The 18,854-nt window shown below is 37.0% G+C and overlaps 1 protein-coding gene across 9 annotated transcripts in view; it reads right to left on the bottom strand.

Annotated features, from left to right (window-relative positions):
* The window catches only part of LOC307191466 (putative RNA-binding protein Luc7-like 2), a 57,741-nt gene that overhangs the window by 12,204 nt on the left and 26,683 nt on the right, over window positions 1-18,854 (bottom strand). For all 9 annotated transcript variants that reach the window (XM_079931598.1, XM_079931602.1, XM_079931600.1 and 6 more), the window contains 4 exons: window positions 11,827-11,925; window positions 8,700-8,810; window positions 4,818-4,961; window positions 300-476 (listed from right to left, as the gene is read on the bottom strand). In XM_079931598.1, the coding sequence (XP_079787724.1) occupies window positions 300-476; window positions 4,818-4,961; window positions 8,700-8,810; window positions 11,827-11,925 (531 nt within the window). The remainder of the gene's footprint in view (window positions 1-299; window positions 477-4,817; window positions 4,962-8,699; window positions 8,811-11,826; window positions 11,926-18,854) is intronic.

Here is an 18,854-nt window from a genome sequence, read left to right as displayed (position 1 = left end):
GTTCCTCCCTAATTCAACATCGTATCCAAGACAAAATAGTACTTCCTCCCAGAGTAAGAGGATTTTTAAAGTCTGTTTCTCAGATATCATCCATTAAACAAGCTGGTATTTCCATTTACAATCCTGCACTATTCAGTATGAATTGTTAACAGAATCACAGTTAAGAACAGTCTTGAAAAAAAAAAAAAGAATAGTCTTGAATCACAATCAAGAATACTACACAAAAAGACAACTTACACAGATCAAAAGAATGAGTGGCTATACTGGATGAAGTGAGGGATATTAATTTACCAATGTACCTTTAATTCTTCAAGCTTCTCTCTTATTTCAATAAATCCCAGGTGCAGTTTACCCCCAAAATGATCAGCCAGTCGTCTGTCATTATCATGAAGACCTAAATAGGCAGAGCAAACTTCACAGACTCGAAGTTTCTGCTGCTGGAAACTGGAAGCTGGCATAGAATTCCGATAAACTTCCTAAACAAAAGTGACAGAAACAATGTTCATATAAACTGCATTAAAATCATACAATTACACAAAATACACTATGTTTATACCAAAAATGTTTCTAATGAACACACAAAAGCATGACTATTTTGTCACGAATATTACAGATTCCCCATTACCCCAATCCTCTGTCCTCGGGACTTCTCCATTGGAAATGAAAGATCAGAGCCTCTTTTGTCAAGAAATACCATAACAGTAACATGATACAACTTTCTTAAAAGGCTTTCTCAATGTTCTGTTTTCTATAATTTTCGTTAAAAATGAGATGTAGCAACCCCAAAAGTATACATCAGTGAAGGATCAAGGAAGCAGCAGTCGCTCATGCTTTGGGAGAAGGACTGCATGTCTTCCATACTATTACAGCTTCCTTCCACTGCCTTCCTGCCCACATATCATTTCCCCCCTATGTAAATGCAGACAGGGCGTACAAATGATAAGACTTCCCATCAAACAGAGTAGCTCTAAAGACAAAGATGAAAGGTGTCTTATGGAGATTAAGATGTCTTGTACTCAAATCATTTTATTTATATTAAGTTCATTAATGAAATAATAATTATTAGTGGATTTGCGTATCCACTCTACTCTTTTTCCTTATTAACAGGATTCTGATTTTTGTTTGAGGCAGCAGCATGGCCAGCTAAAAACATTACATTTCCAAGCTTCCATGTAGCTTTTGCTAAGGAGATATAAGTGGACACTGCTTGACAGAATCTACAGGAAAGTTCTTTAAAAAGGAGTCAACAGATTCAGACGAAAATCATCAACAGCTGCTATAACCTGTGGATCAAGAAGCAATGGAAAACAGAATACTTACAATGTCAATACCAAGACACTTACTAATTACAAAAGGGAAACACAGTAACTTCACAGTGGAAAAATAGGTAACATCACCAGAAATGAACAAACCACTAACACATGCCTTTTGATAAGGCTGTAGCATTATTTCAGTGGTATTCCTCTCAAAAATCTAATGAGAGAGAAATATTAGACAAATCCAAAGTGAAGGACATTTTACAGAATAACTAGCCTATACTTTTCAAAACTGTCAAGATCATGTAAAACAAAGACTGAGGTACCAGATTATATTAGACTCTAGAGAAACATAACTAAATGCAATACGTGATCCTGGACTGGATCTTAAACAAAAAAAATTTTCTTTTCTCAAAACGAACATTATTGGGACAACTGGCAAAAACTGAACAAAGTCTTCAGATTAATTAATAGTACTGTATCAATGTTACTTCTTAATTCAGATAACTGTACTGTGGTTACATAATAAAATATCCTTGTTTTTAAGAAATACACATTGAAGTATCTAGGGATAAAGAGGCAGCATATTTATAACTTATTGTCAAACAGTTAAAATATACACACACACTCATGTAGGAAGGAAATGATAAAGCAAATGTGGTAAAATGTTGAAGAGTCTGGGTGAAGGACATAGGGGAATTCTTCACACGATGTGTTAACTTTTCTTAAAATATTTCAAAATAAAAAAATTTTAAAAAGGAAAACTGAAAACACAACACACAAGACGAGTCAACTCAACTTTTGTGCCTTGTCATTCCTCCTCTTTCTACTTACGCATAGAGGAAAGGCTTTAGGCTTAGTGGCCATAGTGCTACCACAAACTGATAAGCATAAAGATGAATCCACATAGTAAGGATGGCTGCACTTAAAGTTAGAAGTAGCTTGTATGCTAGATGGCATCATGGAGCTACTGTACCAGCCCCAGGCTTCCTAACCTCAAGTATTTATTAAATGAGAAAAACAAAACCCTTCTTTGGTTCAGTCATTGTAAGTTAAGTTTCCTATTACGTACAGTTGAACACAATCTATAATAGGAAAGTAAACATTTTAATGCACTGTCCTAAGTAAAAATCAACTGATAATACATAACAGGCTAACAATATTGAGCTACTGGGTAATACTAGTAAATCACCAAGTATATATATATATGAAGTTTTATGAAAACTCCAATATATGGAAGGAAAGTAATAATGATTGCTGGCTTCATTACCCAAGAGTCTTCTGGGGAAATAAACTAGCTATAAAATACTTTGTGCATTTTAAAATTCATAGTATTTATTTTCTGGATTGATATTAACTACATTTCAAGAAATCCTAATATTAAGACATTAAAACTATCTAGAATGGCTACTTGGTATATCTTTTCCCAGCCCAGAACCTTTACTCTGTGTCTTTGTATTTAGAGTGGGTTTCTTGTAGCTAGTATATAGCTAAGTCTTGTGGGGGTTTTTTGTTGTTGTTTTGTTTTGTTTTAAATCTAGTCTCACAATCTCTGCTTTTTTTTTTTTTTTTTTTTTTTTTTGCAGTACGCGGGCCTCTCCCGTTGCGGAGCACAGGCTCCTCCGGACGCGCAGGCTCAGCGGCCATGGCTCACGGGTCCAGCCGCTCCGCGGCATGTGGGATCCTCCCGGACCAGGGCGCGAACCCGCGTCCCCTGCATCGGCAGGCGGACTCCCAACCACTGCGCCACTAGGGAAGCCCAATCTCTGCTTTTTAATTGGACTGTTGAGACCATTTACATTTAATGTAATTATTGGTACACTGGGTTTAAGTCTACCATCCCACTATTTATTTTCTATATGTCCAATCTGTTGTTTGTTCCTTTTCTCCTGCCTTTCTTTTGGATTAAGTATTTTTTAGGATTCCATTTTATTGCTACTATTAGTTATAACTCTTTTCTCCCCTCCAGTGGTTTCTCTAGGGTTTATAGTACACAACTTAACTTATGAAGAAAGCTGGAGAGTCTTTTATTAACGTAAGATAAAGGAGATTTCAAAACAAGGGACATTAACAGGGACAGAGAAGGACATGTCAAAATAATGAAGGGTTAAATTAATCAAAAGATACAACACTCCTAAATGTCTATTAGCCTAATAACAGAGCTTCAAAATAAAACAAAAACTGACAAAATGAAAAGCATAAATAAACAAATCCACAACTATAGAGACTTCAACGCTCCTCTCATAGGCAGAAAACTCAATAGGATACAGAAGACTTGAAAAAATCTATTAACTACCTTGACTCAATTGACATTTATAGAACACTCCATTTAACACAGCAGAATATCATTCTTCTCAAGTACAGATGGAAAGTTCACCAAGACAGACCATATGCAGGGCCACAAAACAAGTATTGACATATTTAAGAAAACTGAAATCACACACATGTTCTCTGACCACAACAGAATTGAATTAAAATTAACAGAAAAAATCTGAAAAGAACAAACAAAAAACAAATCCAAATATGTAAAGACTAAACACATGCCTTCAAAACCCACAAGTTAAAAAAGAAATCACAAAGCAATATTAGCAAATATTTAGAAATGAATGAAAATAAAAACACAATATATGAAAATCTGTTTCATACCTTCTAAGCTACCATCGTGCTTAGAAGAAAACTTACAGCATTAAATGGTCTAAAATCAATGATCTAAGGGGTGTGGGGAGGGAGGATTGGGAGCTTGGGATTAGCAGGTGCAAACTAGTATACATAGGATGCATAAACAACAAGGTCCTACTGTAGAGCACAGGGAACTGTATTCAATATCCTGTGATAAAACAGAATAGAAAACAATACATATGTATAACTGAGTCACTTTGCTACAGAGCAGAAATTAACACATTGTAAATAAACTATACTTCAATAAAATTAAAAAATAAACCAATTATCTGAGCTTCTGCCTTAAAAGGCTAGATAGTAAGAAAAAATTAAACCCAGGTGTGATACAGTTAGGAACAATGGAGACTATGGTAAAGAGGAGAGTACACTTTCATCCAAAGGCATTAGATTTTCTAAAAAATATCAGGGGGACCAAACAAAATAGAACTTTGTCTGCAGGATATCAGATTTTCATCTGTGCTGTGGAGGAAGAATGAGAGGAGGCTCCCAATGTGTTAGCAGACTGTACTAAGTAAGAAGGGAGAATACTATAGTTGCATGGGCCATGGAGTAGGGGGTAGGGTATCATAGTGACCATGTATATGAAGACTGCACGTGTGTGGATTGTGTGTGAGACTGTTGTGTATGACTAGCTAGTTTAGTTAATTTCATTTACTAGTTATAAATTTCAATAGGATCAATGACTCTAAATTCCAAAACCACCACTAATTTTGATATACAACCCATTAGTATGATACAAACTAGTTAAATATTTTTAAACTGGTTTAAATTTCCTTTAATAGTAGAAATAGTAGAAATTTTTCAATAATTTCTAGTCAAATATATGTTCTTTAGAAGTACAGACACTAAGGCTCTATAAACTACCATAAAGAATTTAGTTACCTCTGCTTCTCTTTTCTTTGCCCGTGCTTTCTCTACTTCATCCATTACTTTCTGGGATTCCTCCACATTCCCTTCAGCTCCTAGCTGTTCCACCTTAGCCAACAATTTACCGATTTCTTCATTTAACTCATGAACACGTTCTGCCTGGAGAGAATCAGAAAAGATCATGAATACAAAGCAGAATGTACCAAAGTTCAAAATATTGTATAAAAAGACATAAATTATCTAAGGCAATATGAGTATAACTAATGCTTTCTGAGCGTATCATAAATGAACTGGTGGGACATCAAGATGTTTTGAGCCTGCCTGCCTTTACTTCAGTGAATTCAGGGGTACAACTGATCTCAATGTAACTATTACTTCTCAACCTCTGCTCCGGCAGTGCATTCCAAGTATAAAATACATTTTTGTACACAATTTGGCTCTCTGTACCTTTCCAAACTATCTCTTTCTGTTCTCCAACTTCACAACAAATCTACACTTATAGTTTCCCAAACTTACCCTGTTGTTTTCTTCCTCTGTGACTTTGCACGTACTGCTCCCTCTTCCTGCGATGTCGTCCATTATTACCTCCCTTACCTGCCTAGTGTATGTCTGTCTATTCAGTAAGATTCAACTCAAGAGTCTATTATGTGAAGCACTGGTGAACAATCAATCACCACACCTTACCCTCACTTAAGACACTTAAGCAGAGAGGGCAATACCCTCCTTTGTGCATCTTTGTATCTTCTATGACCATTACTTTTATATATATCACACCACTTTAAAGACATCTATATACCATTTTTGTATTTCCAATGCCCAAGAAATAGCATACGCTCAAACATGAGTAGAAGAAATGAACTGGAGGATGTTCTTTAAAGCAAAGATATGGCTTTAGAGTCCAACTGCCAAACCAATTGACAGCCATGCAATTTTGGCCATATTACGTAACCTGAATCTACTTCCTCATCTGAGAAGTACGGATAATCTCACAAAGTTGTGAGAAACGAGAAAACCTGCCTGTACATGCACGCAGCACGTTACTGATATTCAGTAGACAAGCATGGCACCCTTCTCTCTTAGTCCATGTCTTTCCATTAGGATTAATTCTTGCCTTGCGTTTTGATATGCCTCCTCCTCACCACCACCATCATCGTGGGAATCTAGTTCATTCTTATTGTTTTAACAGCATATGATAACATAAACACAGTCTTTACTTTGGCTACAAAATAAGTACTCAGCCTGTGTGGCCAATAATATTAGTAAAGAAGTTTTTGTTTTCGCCTTTGGCTGCACTGGGTCTTAGTTGTGGAGTGCGGGCTGTCATTGCAGCGCGTGGGCTTAGTTGCCCCATGGCATGTGGGATCTTAGTTCCCTCACCAGGGATCAAACCCGTGCCCCCTGCATTGGAAGAAGGATTCTTAACCACTGGACTACCAGGCAAGTTCTGCAAAGAAGGTTTTGATTTGAAATGGACATCCAGTCCCAACAAAGTAGTGTGCCAGTAATCTTTCCTTCTTAAATTTACCTCAATCCAATATATTTGTCCCTCAAAGAAATCCCCAACTCTGTTATCATTATCCTACCACTTTTAACAGAATGTTATCTTCTGTAAATACCTGCCACAGAATGACTGCATTAACGACCCAAACTCTTTACCCTTCCTGCATCTGTGCCCTTTGCTACGTAACTAAGTACCATCATAACGCTGACTCTGAACCTGGCCATGTACCTGGCTTTGGTTAACAGGACGGTAGCAGATATGACATAGGGGAAGGCTTAAAAAATGCTTGTATGACTGGGCTTGATACTTTTGCACCTCTGCTACCACCATGGGAACATGGCCAGGCTAGCCTTCTAGGCCATAGTTCAGCAGCCTCCAGCCGACTGGAAGACATGTGAGTGAGCCCAGCTGAGACAGGAATGACTACCCAGTCAAGTTCAGCCTAAGTCACTGATTATAGACTCATGGGCTACATAAATATTTAATGTTTTAAGTTTTGAGGTAGTCTGTTAAACAGCATTTTTGTGGTGATATATAACCAATACAATACTGTATAAATCAATACAGCTGGGGTCTAGCCAACACCTGTGGATCTCTTTCAACCATGAGAAATGAGATTCCTTGTACTTTAGGATACCCATCTTTACAGTCCCCATCTTAAGGGAACTTTCCAGAAAAAGTTGGTTAAAGGTAACCCTCTCCTCAAACAAAGGAATCCATTTCCCTTTGTACACACATATATGAGCACTATATTTAATCACGTCACCTAAACTCTACTGAGTAACTTTGTCTCCATTCTGCGTTTTCATAAAATGTGCCAGACTATACTGAATAAAGTAGTAGTCAAACCAACAAAAGTCAATATGTGGACTTTGAATTCTGATTCAACAAACCAACTCTACACAGGAAAAATGAACACATTCTGGATATTGGATAATTTTTAAAAATTGTTACCTTTATGGATGTAATTTTGTGCTTATGTTTAAGAGGTGAAATGATATGACGTCTAGAATTTGCTTTTAAAATAATGAAACAATAGCACAAGACTGATGGCTTCGATCCATTGGGGTTCACTGTACTTTTCTATTTACTTCTTGCATATAAGTAGTCAACAAAACATTTTTAAAAGGTAGTGAGTAGAGTAGAACATCTGAAGAATACTCAAAACTCAACATTAAAAATATGAGCAATCCATTTGGAAAATGGGCATAAGACATACACAAACATTTCACTGAAGAGGTTATACAAAAGAGGTTATACAGTTGGCAAATAAGCACGTGAAAAAAATGTTCAGCATCAGTAGTCATTAGGGAAATGCAAACTGAAACTGCAGTGAGATATCACCACACACCTTTCAGAATGATTAAAATGAAACACAGTGGCACTTCCCTGGCGGTCCAGTGGTTAAGACTCCACACTCCCAATGCAGGGGGCACAGGTTTGATCCCTGGTCGGGGAACTAAAATCCCACATGCCACACCGCACGGCCAAAAAAAAAAAAAAAAAAGAGAAGAAAGAAACATAGTGACACCATCAAATGCTGGCATGATGTGGAGAAGCTGGGTCACTAACACTGCTGGCAGCAATGTAAAATGGTGCAGCCACTCTAGAAAACAGTTTGGCACTTGCTTTCAAAACTAAAAATATATTTACTAAATGATCCAATAACTGTATCCTTGGGCATTTATCCCACAGAAATGAAAACGTATGTCCACACAAAAATCTGTACGTAAAGATTTACTGCAGCTTTATTGGTATTAGCCAATAACCGCAATGTCCTTCCCAAATGTCCTTCAATATATGAATGGTTAACCTGTGGTATATACATACCATGGAATACTCGAAAATAAAAAGGAATGAACTACTGATGAACAACCTGTATGAATAGTAAGGAAGTTGTGTTGAGTGAAAAAAGCCAGTCTCAAAAGGATACATACTCCATGATTCCACTTACATAATATTCAATGATATTACATAATTATAGAGATGGAAAATACATTAGTGGTGGCCAGGGCCTAGTGGGGAATGGGTGTGGCTCTAAAGGGGTAACACAAGGGAGTATGTGGTGATGCTACACAGTTAAGTAACTTAATTATGGTGGTAGTTACCCAAGGAACACGTGATGAAACTGCACAGAGCTATACACACATATGCCTAACTGGTGAAATCTGAATTAAATGTAAGGATTGGCCCAATACCAATTTATTGGCTTATGATACTGTACTGTAGTTGTGTAAGATGTTAACCTAGGGGAGGCTAAAGGAAGAGTATGTAAAATTTCCCTATATATGTCTTTGCAATCTCCTATGGATGTAATTATTTCAAAATAAAAAGTTAAAACAAAAGTAGTGAGGTAGAACTATACTTTGTATTAATGAAATGATTGAAAATCTTACCTTTGCTGCAACTTCAGCACTGATCTCTTCCTGAGTTTCTGCTAATCGTTTCTTAGCCACTTCTGTTCTTCGATCACAGTCTGCAATGAATGACTGCAGATGATCCATAGCCTACAGTTTAATTAAAAGACAATTACTGCAAGAGAAATCATCTTATTCATGAATATCTTTACTCACAAATTACACTGTTATTTAACATGCCACCATGGGAATAAAAAAATAAAACTGGGTTCAGTTACAAATTGAAAACCTATTCATCATCTATCAAATTGACAAAGAATAGACATAAATAATTCCCAGGAAAGGTAAGGCTATAAGGAAACTGCCACTCTCACGCTCTGCTGAAGGAAGCACAAACTAGCACAGCCTTTATAAAAAGGCACCATGGTAATCCTTATCAAAAGCTTTAAAAATGACCCCTGACTTAGTAATTTTACTTCTCGAAATCTGTTTTAAAGAAAGTAATCAGGGCTTCCCTGGTGGCGCAGTGGTTGAGAATCTGCCCGCCAATGCAGGGGACACGGGTTGGAGCCCTGGTCTGGGAGGATTCCACATGCCGCGGAGCAACTAGCCCCGTGAGCCATGGCCGCTGAGCCTGCGCGTCCGGAGCCTGTGCTCCGCAACGGGAGAGGCCGCGATAGTGAGAGGCCCGCGCACTGCAATGAAGAGTGGCCCCCGCTTGCCACAACTAGAGAAAGCCCTCGCACAGAAACGAAGACCCAACACAGCCATAAATAAATATAAATAAATAAAATTTAAAAAAAAAAGGAAGTTATCAGAGGTATATGGAGGAATTAATATTCAAAGATGTTCTTCACAGTGTTATTTTTAATGGTGAAAAGTTGTAAATACCCTAAATATCCAGGTAACACTTGGAAAATTTAATCCTCAGCCATTTAAAAAAGGTGTTAGTAGAACACGTTAAGGATATAAGAAAATGGTCATGATTTATTTGTAAATAAAAAGTTACAAAACGTTAAATGCAGCAAGATCTCATTTTTGTAAAATAAAGTAGCATAGAAAAAATGGAAGAGCATACATTAAATGTTAACAGTAATTATTTCTGAATATACGGATAATTTTTAATAATCTGTTTTCATGTGCTTTTCAAATTTTTCACAATGAAAATGTTACAATCAGAAAAACTTGCCCTTTTCTCAAAGAATAAACCACTGAGAATTTTAGAAGTGTCTACACTGCAAAAATCCAGGTCAATATTTATATAAAAGACACTCATCGGGCATGTATTAATATATCTATAATTAAATAATTCATTTAAAAGTAAACTTTAAAGATTTATTCCCAAACCAACCGATTTAGACTTTCATATCTTACTGTAGAGAAATACAACTAATTCAAAACACAAATGTTTAAAAATAAAAATTTATTCAACACATATCAAATTCTAAAAATGGTTGATTAACCCATGAATTTCATGAAAGTGCAAAATAAAACCTTTTATCTGTGATGAGAAACAAACAACTATTTAATTCTTTTAGTTTAAATTTTATCTTTAAAAAAAGATGAACTAATCCATAAATAGTGCTGGGTCAACTAAGCAGCTATCTGGAAAAAGGGAGATCTATACCTCAATTCCTTATAACAGAATAAATTTAAGTTGGATCACAGATTTAAATATATAAAACAAAGCCATAAAAATTCCAGAAGAAATCATGAGATAGAATTCTCATCACATCAGGATAGGGAAGGCCTTTTGAATTAATCGAATAGATTTTTCAAAGATTAATAAGTTGGACAACTATACAAACATTTTGCAAGACTCACAACTACCAAAAAAGAAATAGGAAAAAATTGCAATGTATTATCTGATAAAAGGGACTAATTTTCGTTATCTGTAAAGAGTCAGTGCAAATCAATTAGAAAGATACTAACATCCAAGATTAGCAAATAGCACCCACCCCCTGCAAAATGTACACTGACAGTTCAATGAAAGGGAAATAAAAACAGATCTTAAATCTATAAAATTTTTTCAAACTCACTCATAAGAGAAATGCCAATTAAAATTACACTATATTTCACATTTCATCTATCAACGCTACATAGAAATCTTGACAGCACACTATGTGGCCTATGGGAAATAGATAATTTCATACATACTGGTGGGAGTATAAATTGATAATTCTCATGGAGGGCAACCAGGCAAAACTGGCCTTTGACTCAGTTATTCTGTTTCTAGAAATTTAATCTGTAGATACTTGATATGTAAAAACAATGTATTACCATACCATAAGAGAAAAAGATTGAAAACACCATACCCCTACATCTACATGGTGAATTTCTGCTGTATTTTATGCCCAGTGTAGATTAAATCATAACACAATCACTTTAAGGTGTTTCCCTGACTGCTCCAGCCCCATATTAAATTATGTTTACATTGATGACTTCATTTCCATTAGCAGAAATTCCTGGAAGTTCAAAAAAGTAGATCGGGGGGCGGGGGGGCCCTACTTACTACTTTATCTCCCAAACCAAATGAAACATCTACTACCTCACTGATAAAACATAAAAGGTTTATGGTCATCGGTATTGTTTTACGTAATGCTGATTGGTACGTTTTCTATTAAAAAAAAAAAGTCCCAATTATTCTCAGGTTTGTATAAAAAAAAAAAGTCAAGAGTTTGAGCCCTTTAGATACCTAAATTGTACCTTCTATTTCCTCTAATATTTCTTCTATTAGTTTTACATAAAAAGCAACATTGTCCTTAATATCCTCCCTCTCTCTACATATATATTTACAAATACAAAAATAAATACGAATAAAAATTCAGTAATTAAAGGGCTTTATATACACTAGAAATTAGTTGTTTACATTTGCTTAAGATGGTATTTCCTTAATCACAACCATCTTAATTGGGAAGAATATGCTTAATTTTCAAAAGAATATATGACGTGCACAACTTTCACACATTTTCTTAAAATACCCAGTTTCACCTATTTTTAAAAACTATTGTTAGTCAAGAAAGTACATAATCTTAATTTAGTACTACCCTTCATATAATCACAAAAAAGATAATTTGCTAAGAGCCTTTTCCCATTAAGAGATATGAATCCATATTCAAAATATTTTACTGCAAAAGATAATCTAACTTGAAGCAAAATGACATACATCGAGTTCAAAGAAAAAATCTTGTTCTTTGGATGCAATTTCATAATCTGCTCTTAAAGCCAGGTCATGGACTTTCAGACATTCTCCAAGATCCATTCTCTGGGTGGGGGGAGAAAAAAGACATATATTATTAAAACAGAAAATATACTTTTTCAAAAATTCATTAACAACCACAATTCTCTTCAGAATAATGATTAAGTCATACAGATGTTTATTTATGGACTTTCAAATTACAAAATTTCACAGACAGGTATAAAACTTGGTGCCTGCATGGAATAAGCCGCATGAATTCTGTCTACCAACAGATGGGAACCATGATCACTTGTGTACTTAAGAACACATGGACAAGGAAAAGCCTGTCAGAATCTGAGAAGAACTTCTAGCTTTTATCTCAAAACATATTTCACTTGGCCCTTTAACACAGAAAGACAAAGTTAATTTAAAATCAAAGTAGAGCTTCCCTGGTGGTGCAGTGGTAAAGAATCTGCCTGCCAATGCAGGGGACACGGGTTCGACCCCTGGTCCGGGATGATCCCACATGCCACGGAGCAACTAAGCCCATGTGCCACAACTACTGACCCTGGGCTCTAGAACCCGCGAGCCACAACTACTGAGCCTGCGGGCCACAACTACTGAAGCCTCCGCACCTAGAGCCCGTGCTCCACAACTAGAGAAGCCACCACAGTGAGAAGCCCACGCACCACAATGAAGAGCAGCCCCCGCTCGTCGCAACTAGAGAAAGCCTGTGCGCAGCAACAAAGACCCAACACAGCCAAATATAAATAAATAAAATAAAATAAAATCAGAAGAACGAGCAAATCAAACTGCTGAATTATAGTCAATATTCTTTGAATAACATTCTAATTTTCAAATAAAGATGGAGTCCTCAAACAATAGACTGGTAATCTTGATATAGATTCCAGACAAGACTCCAGGTGAACTAGTAAAGAGATAATTTATTAAAACCCAATATAACTTCACAAAGAATAAGTATCTAGCCCCACTTTGATAAGCATATGTCAGGGAAATAAAATAAATACCAAGTAGATATTTATTTCAATAAGGAATCTACTAGGATCCTTCTACTTGAAATTCCAATTAGATATTATTTACCCAATTAGAGGCTTTTCTCATATCTGAGACAAAAATTTCTAAAATTCTGTCCACTTTTACATGTATCTGGGCAACTGATAAGATCTTTCATGAAATCCTTTTGGAAGCATACTGAACAGAAAAAAATGGGCTAGATGTAAAGATAATTACAGATGTGATTAAAGGTGATCAGAGCAAAGCAGAGATTTTCCAACTAGAGGTATGCCATCCCATCACTGGAATGTCACAGAATCTCTGCAAAGTTGGTGAAAGTAAATACAATGATTCAAAAAGGTATAGTAAATATTCCTTTTGTTTTTGTTACACAAATTATGCACAAAACTACAACAAAACATTGCAGCAGTAAAGTCATCCTTCAACTGACAGCTGAGTACCTAACTTGTGCCAAGCACTATGCCAGGTGCTTGGGACATAGCACCAAGTGACAAAAGATACAGTCTCCAACCTCATGGAGCTGACATTCTAGAAGAGGGGAAGCAAATAATAAACCATACTTGTGCCGCTGAACAAAGTTAAGTGATCTAATAAAACAGTAATGCTCCCATTACTGTGAGAGGCTACTTGGGATGAAGTAGCCAGAGAAGACCTTTCCGAAGAGGATACATTTAAAATGGATCTAAAAAGTGAGAGGAAGCACACTAACCTTAGGAAAAGCCAAGAAAAGAGTGTTCGAGGTTTACAGAAGATTTAGAAAGCAGATCTTTAAGTAAATATATGCCAGCGTTACTCAGAGGGAACTTTCTAGTAGCAGGGAACAGGACTCAAGTATCTACAGCACATAGGTCTGGGCCTTAGCTTTGTATATACTATCTAAAAATGACTTTGCCTATTTGACATGGTTGCCAACCACGTGGACATGTGTATAACAAAGGATATGATTATCAATTCTGTACAATATCCCAAGCTTTTTAAAAGGATGGTGAATTCACTGGATTAAGATTCAAAAATATTGATATACCAGATAAAATTTAGTATGAAGAAATAAATATGAAGTCCTACAGTTACATCTAAGAAGTCCAATTTACAAATAACTAGGTTATGAACAAAAAAATCTGACAAACTGAAAAACTTACTAGTCAAAAGTAAGGGTTACAGTGTGGCATGACTGAGATCAATTTATGTGATACAAAATTAACTTACAGAATACAGTATGAGCAAAGTTGAGAAATCTCTTATTGAAGGCTGGTTTTAAAAGCAAACCCCTCTCCTCCAAAACACACACTGTTGTGTGCTAACACATTTCAAAAGTGGTATGAATAGGGCTTCCCTGGTGGTGCAGTGGTTGAGAGTCCGCCTGCCGATGCAGGGGACACGGGTTCGTGCCCCGGTCCAGGAAGATCCCACATGTCGAGGAGCGGCTGGGCCCGTGAGCCATGGCCGCTGAGCCTGCGCTCCACAACGGGAGAAGCCACAATGGTGAGAGGGCCACGTACCGCAAAAAAAAAAAAAAAAAAAAGTGATATGAATAAACAAGATAAAGTGTCTCAAAACAAAGCTATACAAAACAGCCAGAGAACGGATGTAATTAGCTGGAGAAGAATTAAGATGTGAAAAGTCAACTGAAGAACTTTTCAACATGAAGCAGAAACACAGTGTATTATGGTCCCAAGGGACTCCAGAGAGTTAGACTTTAGTCCTCTCAACATAAGAAAATAACCTTCTAATAATCAGAGCTTTCCAAAGATGGAATAAGCTTTCTTGAGAGCTAGTTGCCAGATAACTGAGAGGTTCAAATACAGTTTAGACAACCATTTCTCTAGGGTAGTGAATAAAGAATTCAACCATCAGATAACTTTTATTCTTTCCTCCAACTCTGAGATCTTATGACTATCTTTAAAAAAAAGTTTCTTAATAAAACTATATTACCTCAGTTCTTAATTATGTAAAGGAATGAATGGGAAAATATAAATAGACAATGTCCTCAAAGTTATCCTTTCGGAAATAATAAGGAATATTCACCACCATTATAAAAGTCCTCATCACACTAATGGTCTAAAGTGTCAGTGTTGCTGAGGATGCTGAGATTTTCCAGGCCCCATTGCTTACTCTCATTCATTAGTCCCTGGATTAACAAACTAAGGAGTTTTCCAGTGATAAGAAACAGCAACTGAAACTGTGTGGAAATTCAAAGCTGCTTATTAGGCAACATTTATTAAGAAAAAACTGCAGAAAAACATTTAACACTCTTTATAAGAAACATGCAGGAGGGCTTCCCTGGTGGTGCAGTGGTTGAGAGTCCGCCTCCCGATGCGGGGGACACGGATTTGTGCCCCCGTCTGGGAGGATCCCACGCGACGCGGAGTAGCTGGGCTCATGAGCCATGGCCGCTGAGCCTGTGCGCCCGAAGCCTGTGCTCCGCAACAGGAGAGGCCGCGGCAGTGAGAGGCCCGCGTACCGCAAAAAAAAACAACGAACAACCATGCAGGAAAATAAGACAGGAATGAAAGAAGTTAATGGCAAAAAGAATGGTGTTACCCCCTTTGTTACACCAGCCTGTTGATTTCTTAATAATAATATCTTAATTAACATTAATCATTTCAACAATCCTATTTGCATATATTTCCACAGCTATAGTTGTTCATGCTATGCTTATTTCATAAAATGTTAAGACGTCATAATTGGAAATGCCTTTGATCCTGTGCAGCAGTTCTCAACCTAGACCCGGGGAGCTTTTAAATAATATCAGTGGAAGCTTCTGAAAACAGGCCCAAGCCCAACCCTCCAAAAACTGAATTGTAAAAGCCTCCCAGAAGTTTTTAATGTACAGTGTTGTGAACCACTCACTGATCCAGTTTTATTCCCATTCCACAGACAAAGGAACTGAAGGCCAGAAAGGCTGACTTCTTCAGGGTACTTATTAGGAAATCTGGTTAGCAGATTTCTAGTCTAACACCCCTTCCACTTTATTATGCTAGTTCCAATTATTTCAGTACTAACTCATCTTTTAATGTTTTTAGTTGACATTCATCCCCCGTAACATCTAAAAAAGCTCTGCACACAGCAGATATTCAAAGCAGCCGTCTACTGCCTTTCCTTCAGTAATCTCCCTTATTTTTATCCTCTCCATAACTATATTTCCAATCTGTTTTCAAAAACATATAAATTGCCTGTGTTTAACCTAAACATCTCTGTTGTCCACCCATATTATCCTTTGGCAGGAACTCCAGGCTTTCCTCAGTCTATCTTTAAATTTACATCGCACAACCAACCAAAAGAAGAAAAGCAACTACATGGGTCAAGAACAAAATGAACACCAAAAAATACCCAATTATATCCCTGTAGCAGAGGTGGAATTTTGGTGACAGGAGTAGAGCTGGGGGTAATATATGCCTTGGGGGGGATTTACAGAAGGGAAAATATGAGCTTCAAAGGGATAAGGATTTTTTTCTATTTTATCCACTATGTACCTGGGCCTGTATACAGGTACACAAGAATGCTTAAATAAATATTTAATATTTGTTGAATGAACCAAACTAGGAAAAGAGAGCAGAGAAGAACACTGGCACAGGGGGCCCTGGACTTAACGAGCAAGGGTGGTCAAGACGCACCCCAGGACAAAACTTGTCTGAGGTCTGGAGGGGAAGGTCTTCTTAGCCTCTCCGTGGATTATCTTCTTTGTTGGAACTGCTTTCCTTCTAAGGTGTTTTGAGCTATTCTTCTCTGTTTTTTCCTATGTGCTCCTCTCCTCCAGGAGGAAAACTCACTTGGGCTTTTCACCGTGCTAGGCTATAAGCCTCTGCAGCTTTGGTCTCGTCTAGCTCACCAAAGTAGATCTGGTGGCCAAAGCTGTAGGAGCCAGAAGAGCCTAGTTATAAGGAAGACCCCCGCCCCGCGCCCCCCGCAATAGCCTCAGTGCTTATTTCTTCAGGGACCCAGCAGAACAGTAGGTGTAGCAAGGCAAATTTTCAGAATCCTAGATACTAGTCATCTATTTTCCTCTGTCCATAACATCATTACTAACCACTTATTCTGGCATCATGTCATGCACGTGAAGAGTATTTAAAATAAAAAATAAGCCAAAATAAACTCAACAATTACCTGCCACTGTGAAAGCGAGTGAAGGGAAAGTATGCCGATGTTAATGCTCTCCGTGACCCTAGTCATCTAATTAAAAAGGCACCAGAGGGAACCATGATAGAACCACACCTTGACTAAGCATGGACCAATTCTCAAAAGCCAAATCAAACCTGACTTCACCACTGATAGTGCAATAGTGCTTTGAACACTAAGTGCACAGATATTTCCTGCTGCTAGTGCTTCTCTTTTGAAATAGGTGAGCTTCAAACTGAACAAATTAAAATGTTTGGTTATTTATTTTAACTTAAAGTAACTATTTATGATGAAAGCCACAGGAAGACTTTTAAATTTAACAAGTAATTTACTTTAAATTCTTTCTGCAAATTTATTCTTGGTATTTCAATTAATGGACACCTAAATTCTTAGATTATTGGAAAAATGCTTATTTTTAATTGGATAAGTTCAGTTCTGCATTTTGTCCTTTCCATCCTAAATTCTTTCCTCCACGAAGTTTTGACCAAATAACTATACCTACTTCTGATAACAGAATTCTCTTATAACCTCCCAACATTTTATGTTTTACTACTTAATAAAGTTGACTCTGTTAAGTACTTTTTAACTGTTCTTTTGAAGTTCCGAAGGTGACTATTATCTCCTCAAATGGACCCTAAGCATCATGAGGAAAATGGTTTATTTCTCTTATTTTTCCCTCCTACACAGAAGATCAGGTTTGCACAACCCATGACTTAACCATTAAATAAACTTGACAATTTGACTAAGGAATTCTACTTCTAGGAACTTGAGGAAACAAGTAAGTACACAAAGATAAATGAACAATAAAGTTTAACAAATGGTGTTTTTGATTTTTAAAATTAGAAACATTTTAAGAGCCTAACAAAAGGGGTTTGATTAAATGAATTATGGAATAGCCATATAATAGATTACATAGCCATTAGAAACAATGTTCTTGATACTAAGCGGAGAAAAGAGAAGATAGCAAAGAAAGACATATAATAAAATGCCATTTTTGTAACTTCCGATACAGATATTGCTGTGAGGTTGAAGATTTTGTTTGAATTTTTTGACAGTGGTTGAATTAAATGTAATGAGCATATGTTATTCTTATAAGCAGAAAAATCAATGAAGCCACTTCAATTTTGGAGAAAAAAATTTAAGGAACAGAAGCATGTGGAAATTGAACATCAAAATCAACAAAATATTACGGTAGTGCAAATCAAAGGGTTAACTTAGCTAATGGCAGTTAATATGTTAATGAACATATCAGTGATAGAAACGTGACACAGTAACAGCTCCAAGTATCTGCAAATATTTTGCTTTGTTATATGTTAGTACATTTGCTCAGTTCTGTGAGCTAGATCCTAAAGGGAATTACAAAAAGGTATGAGAATATAAATTCGTGCTATCAAGGAATTTATATTCTCAATGAAAAAAAACAAGACATTAAACTAAAGCAACAGCAACAAATGTAAATAAAGATTACAAAGAAGGATTTCATTGCCATACTGCACACCAAAACCAAAACCAATTAACATATTAATAGTCACTGGGTAAGTAATTTAGGGAATGCCCATGTTGTGAAATAGTACATTGGCATTTAAAAAATGTAGACCGGGCTTCCCTGGTGGCGCAGTGGTTAGGAATCTGCCTACCAATGCAGGGGACGCTGGTTCGAGCCCTGGTCCGGGAGGATCCCACTTGCTGCGGAGCAGCTGGGCCCATGTGCCACAACTACTGAGCCTGGGCTCTAGAGCCTGCAAACCACAACTACTGAGCCCACGTGCCACAACTACTGAAGCCTGTGCGCCTGGAGCCCGTGCTCCGCAACAAGAGAAGCCACGACAATGGGAAGCCCGCGCACCACAACGAGGAGTAACCCC

The sequence above is a fragment of the Stenella coeruleoalba genome (assembly GCF_951394435.1).
Source record: "Stenella coeruleoalba genome assembly, chromosome: 9".
In the NCBI taxonomy this organism is placed as follows: domain Eukaryota; kingdom Metazoa; phylum Chordata; class Mammalia; order Artiodactyla; family Delphinidae; genus Stenella; species Stenella coeruleoalba.
This window is presented reverse-complemented; position numbering and strand designations above follow the sequence as displayed.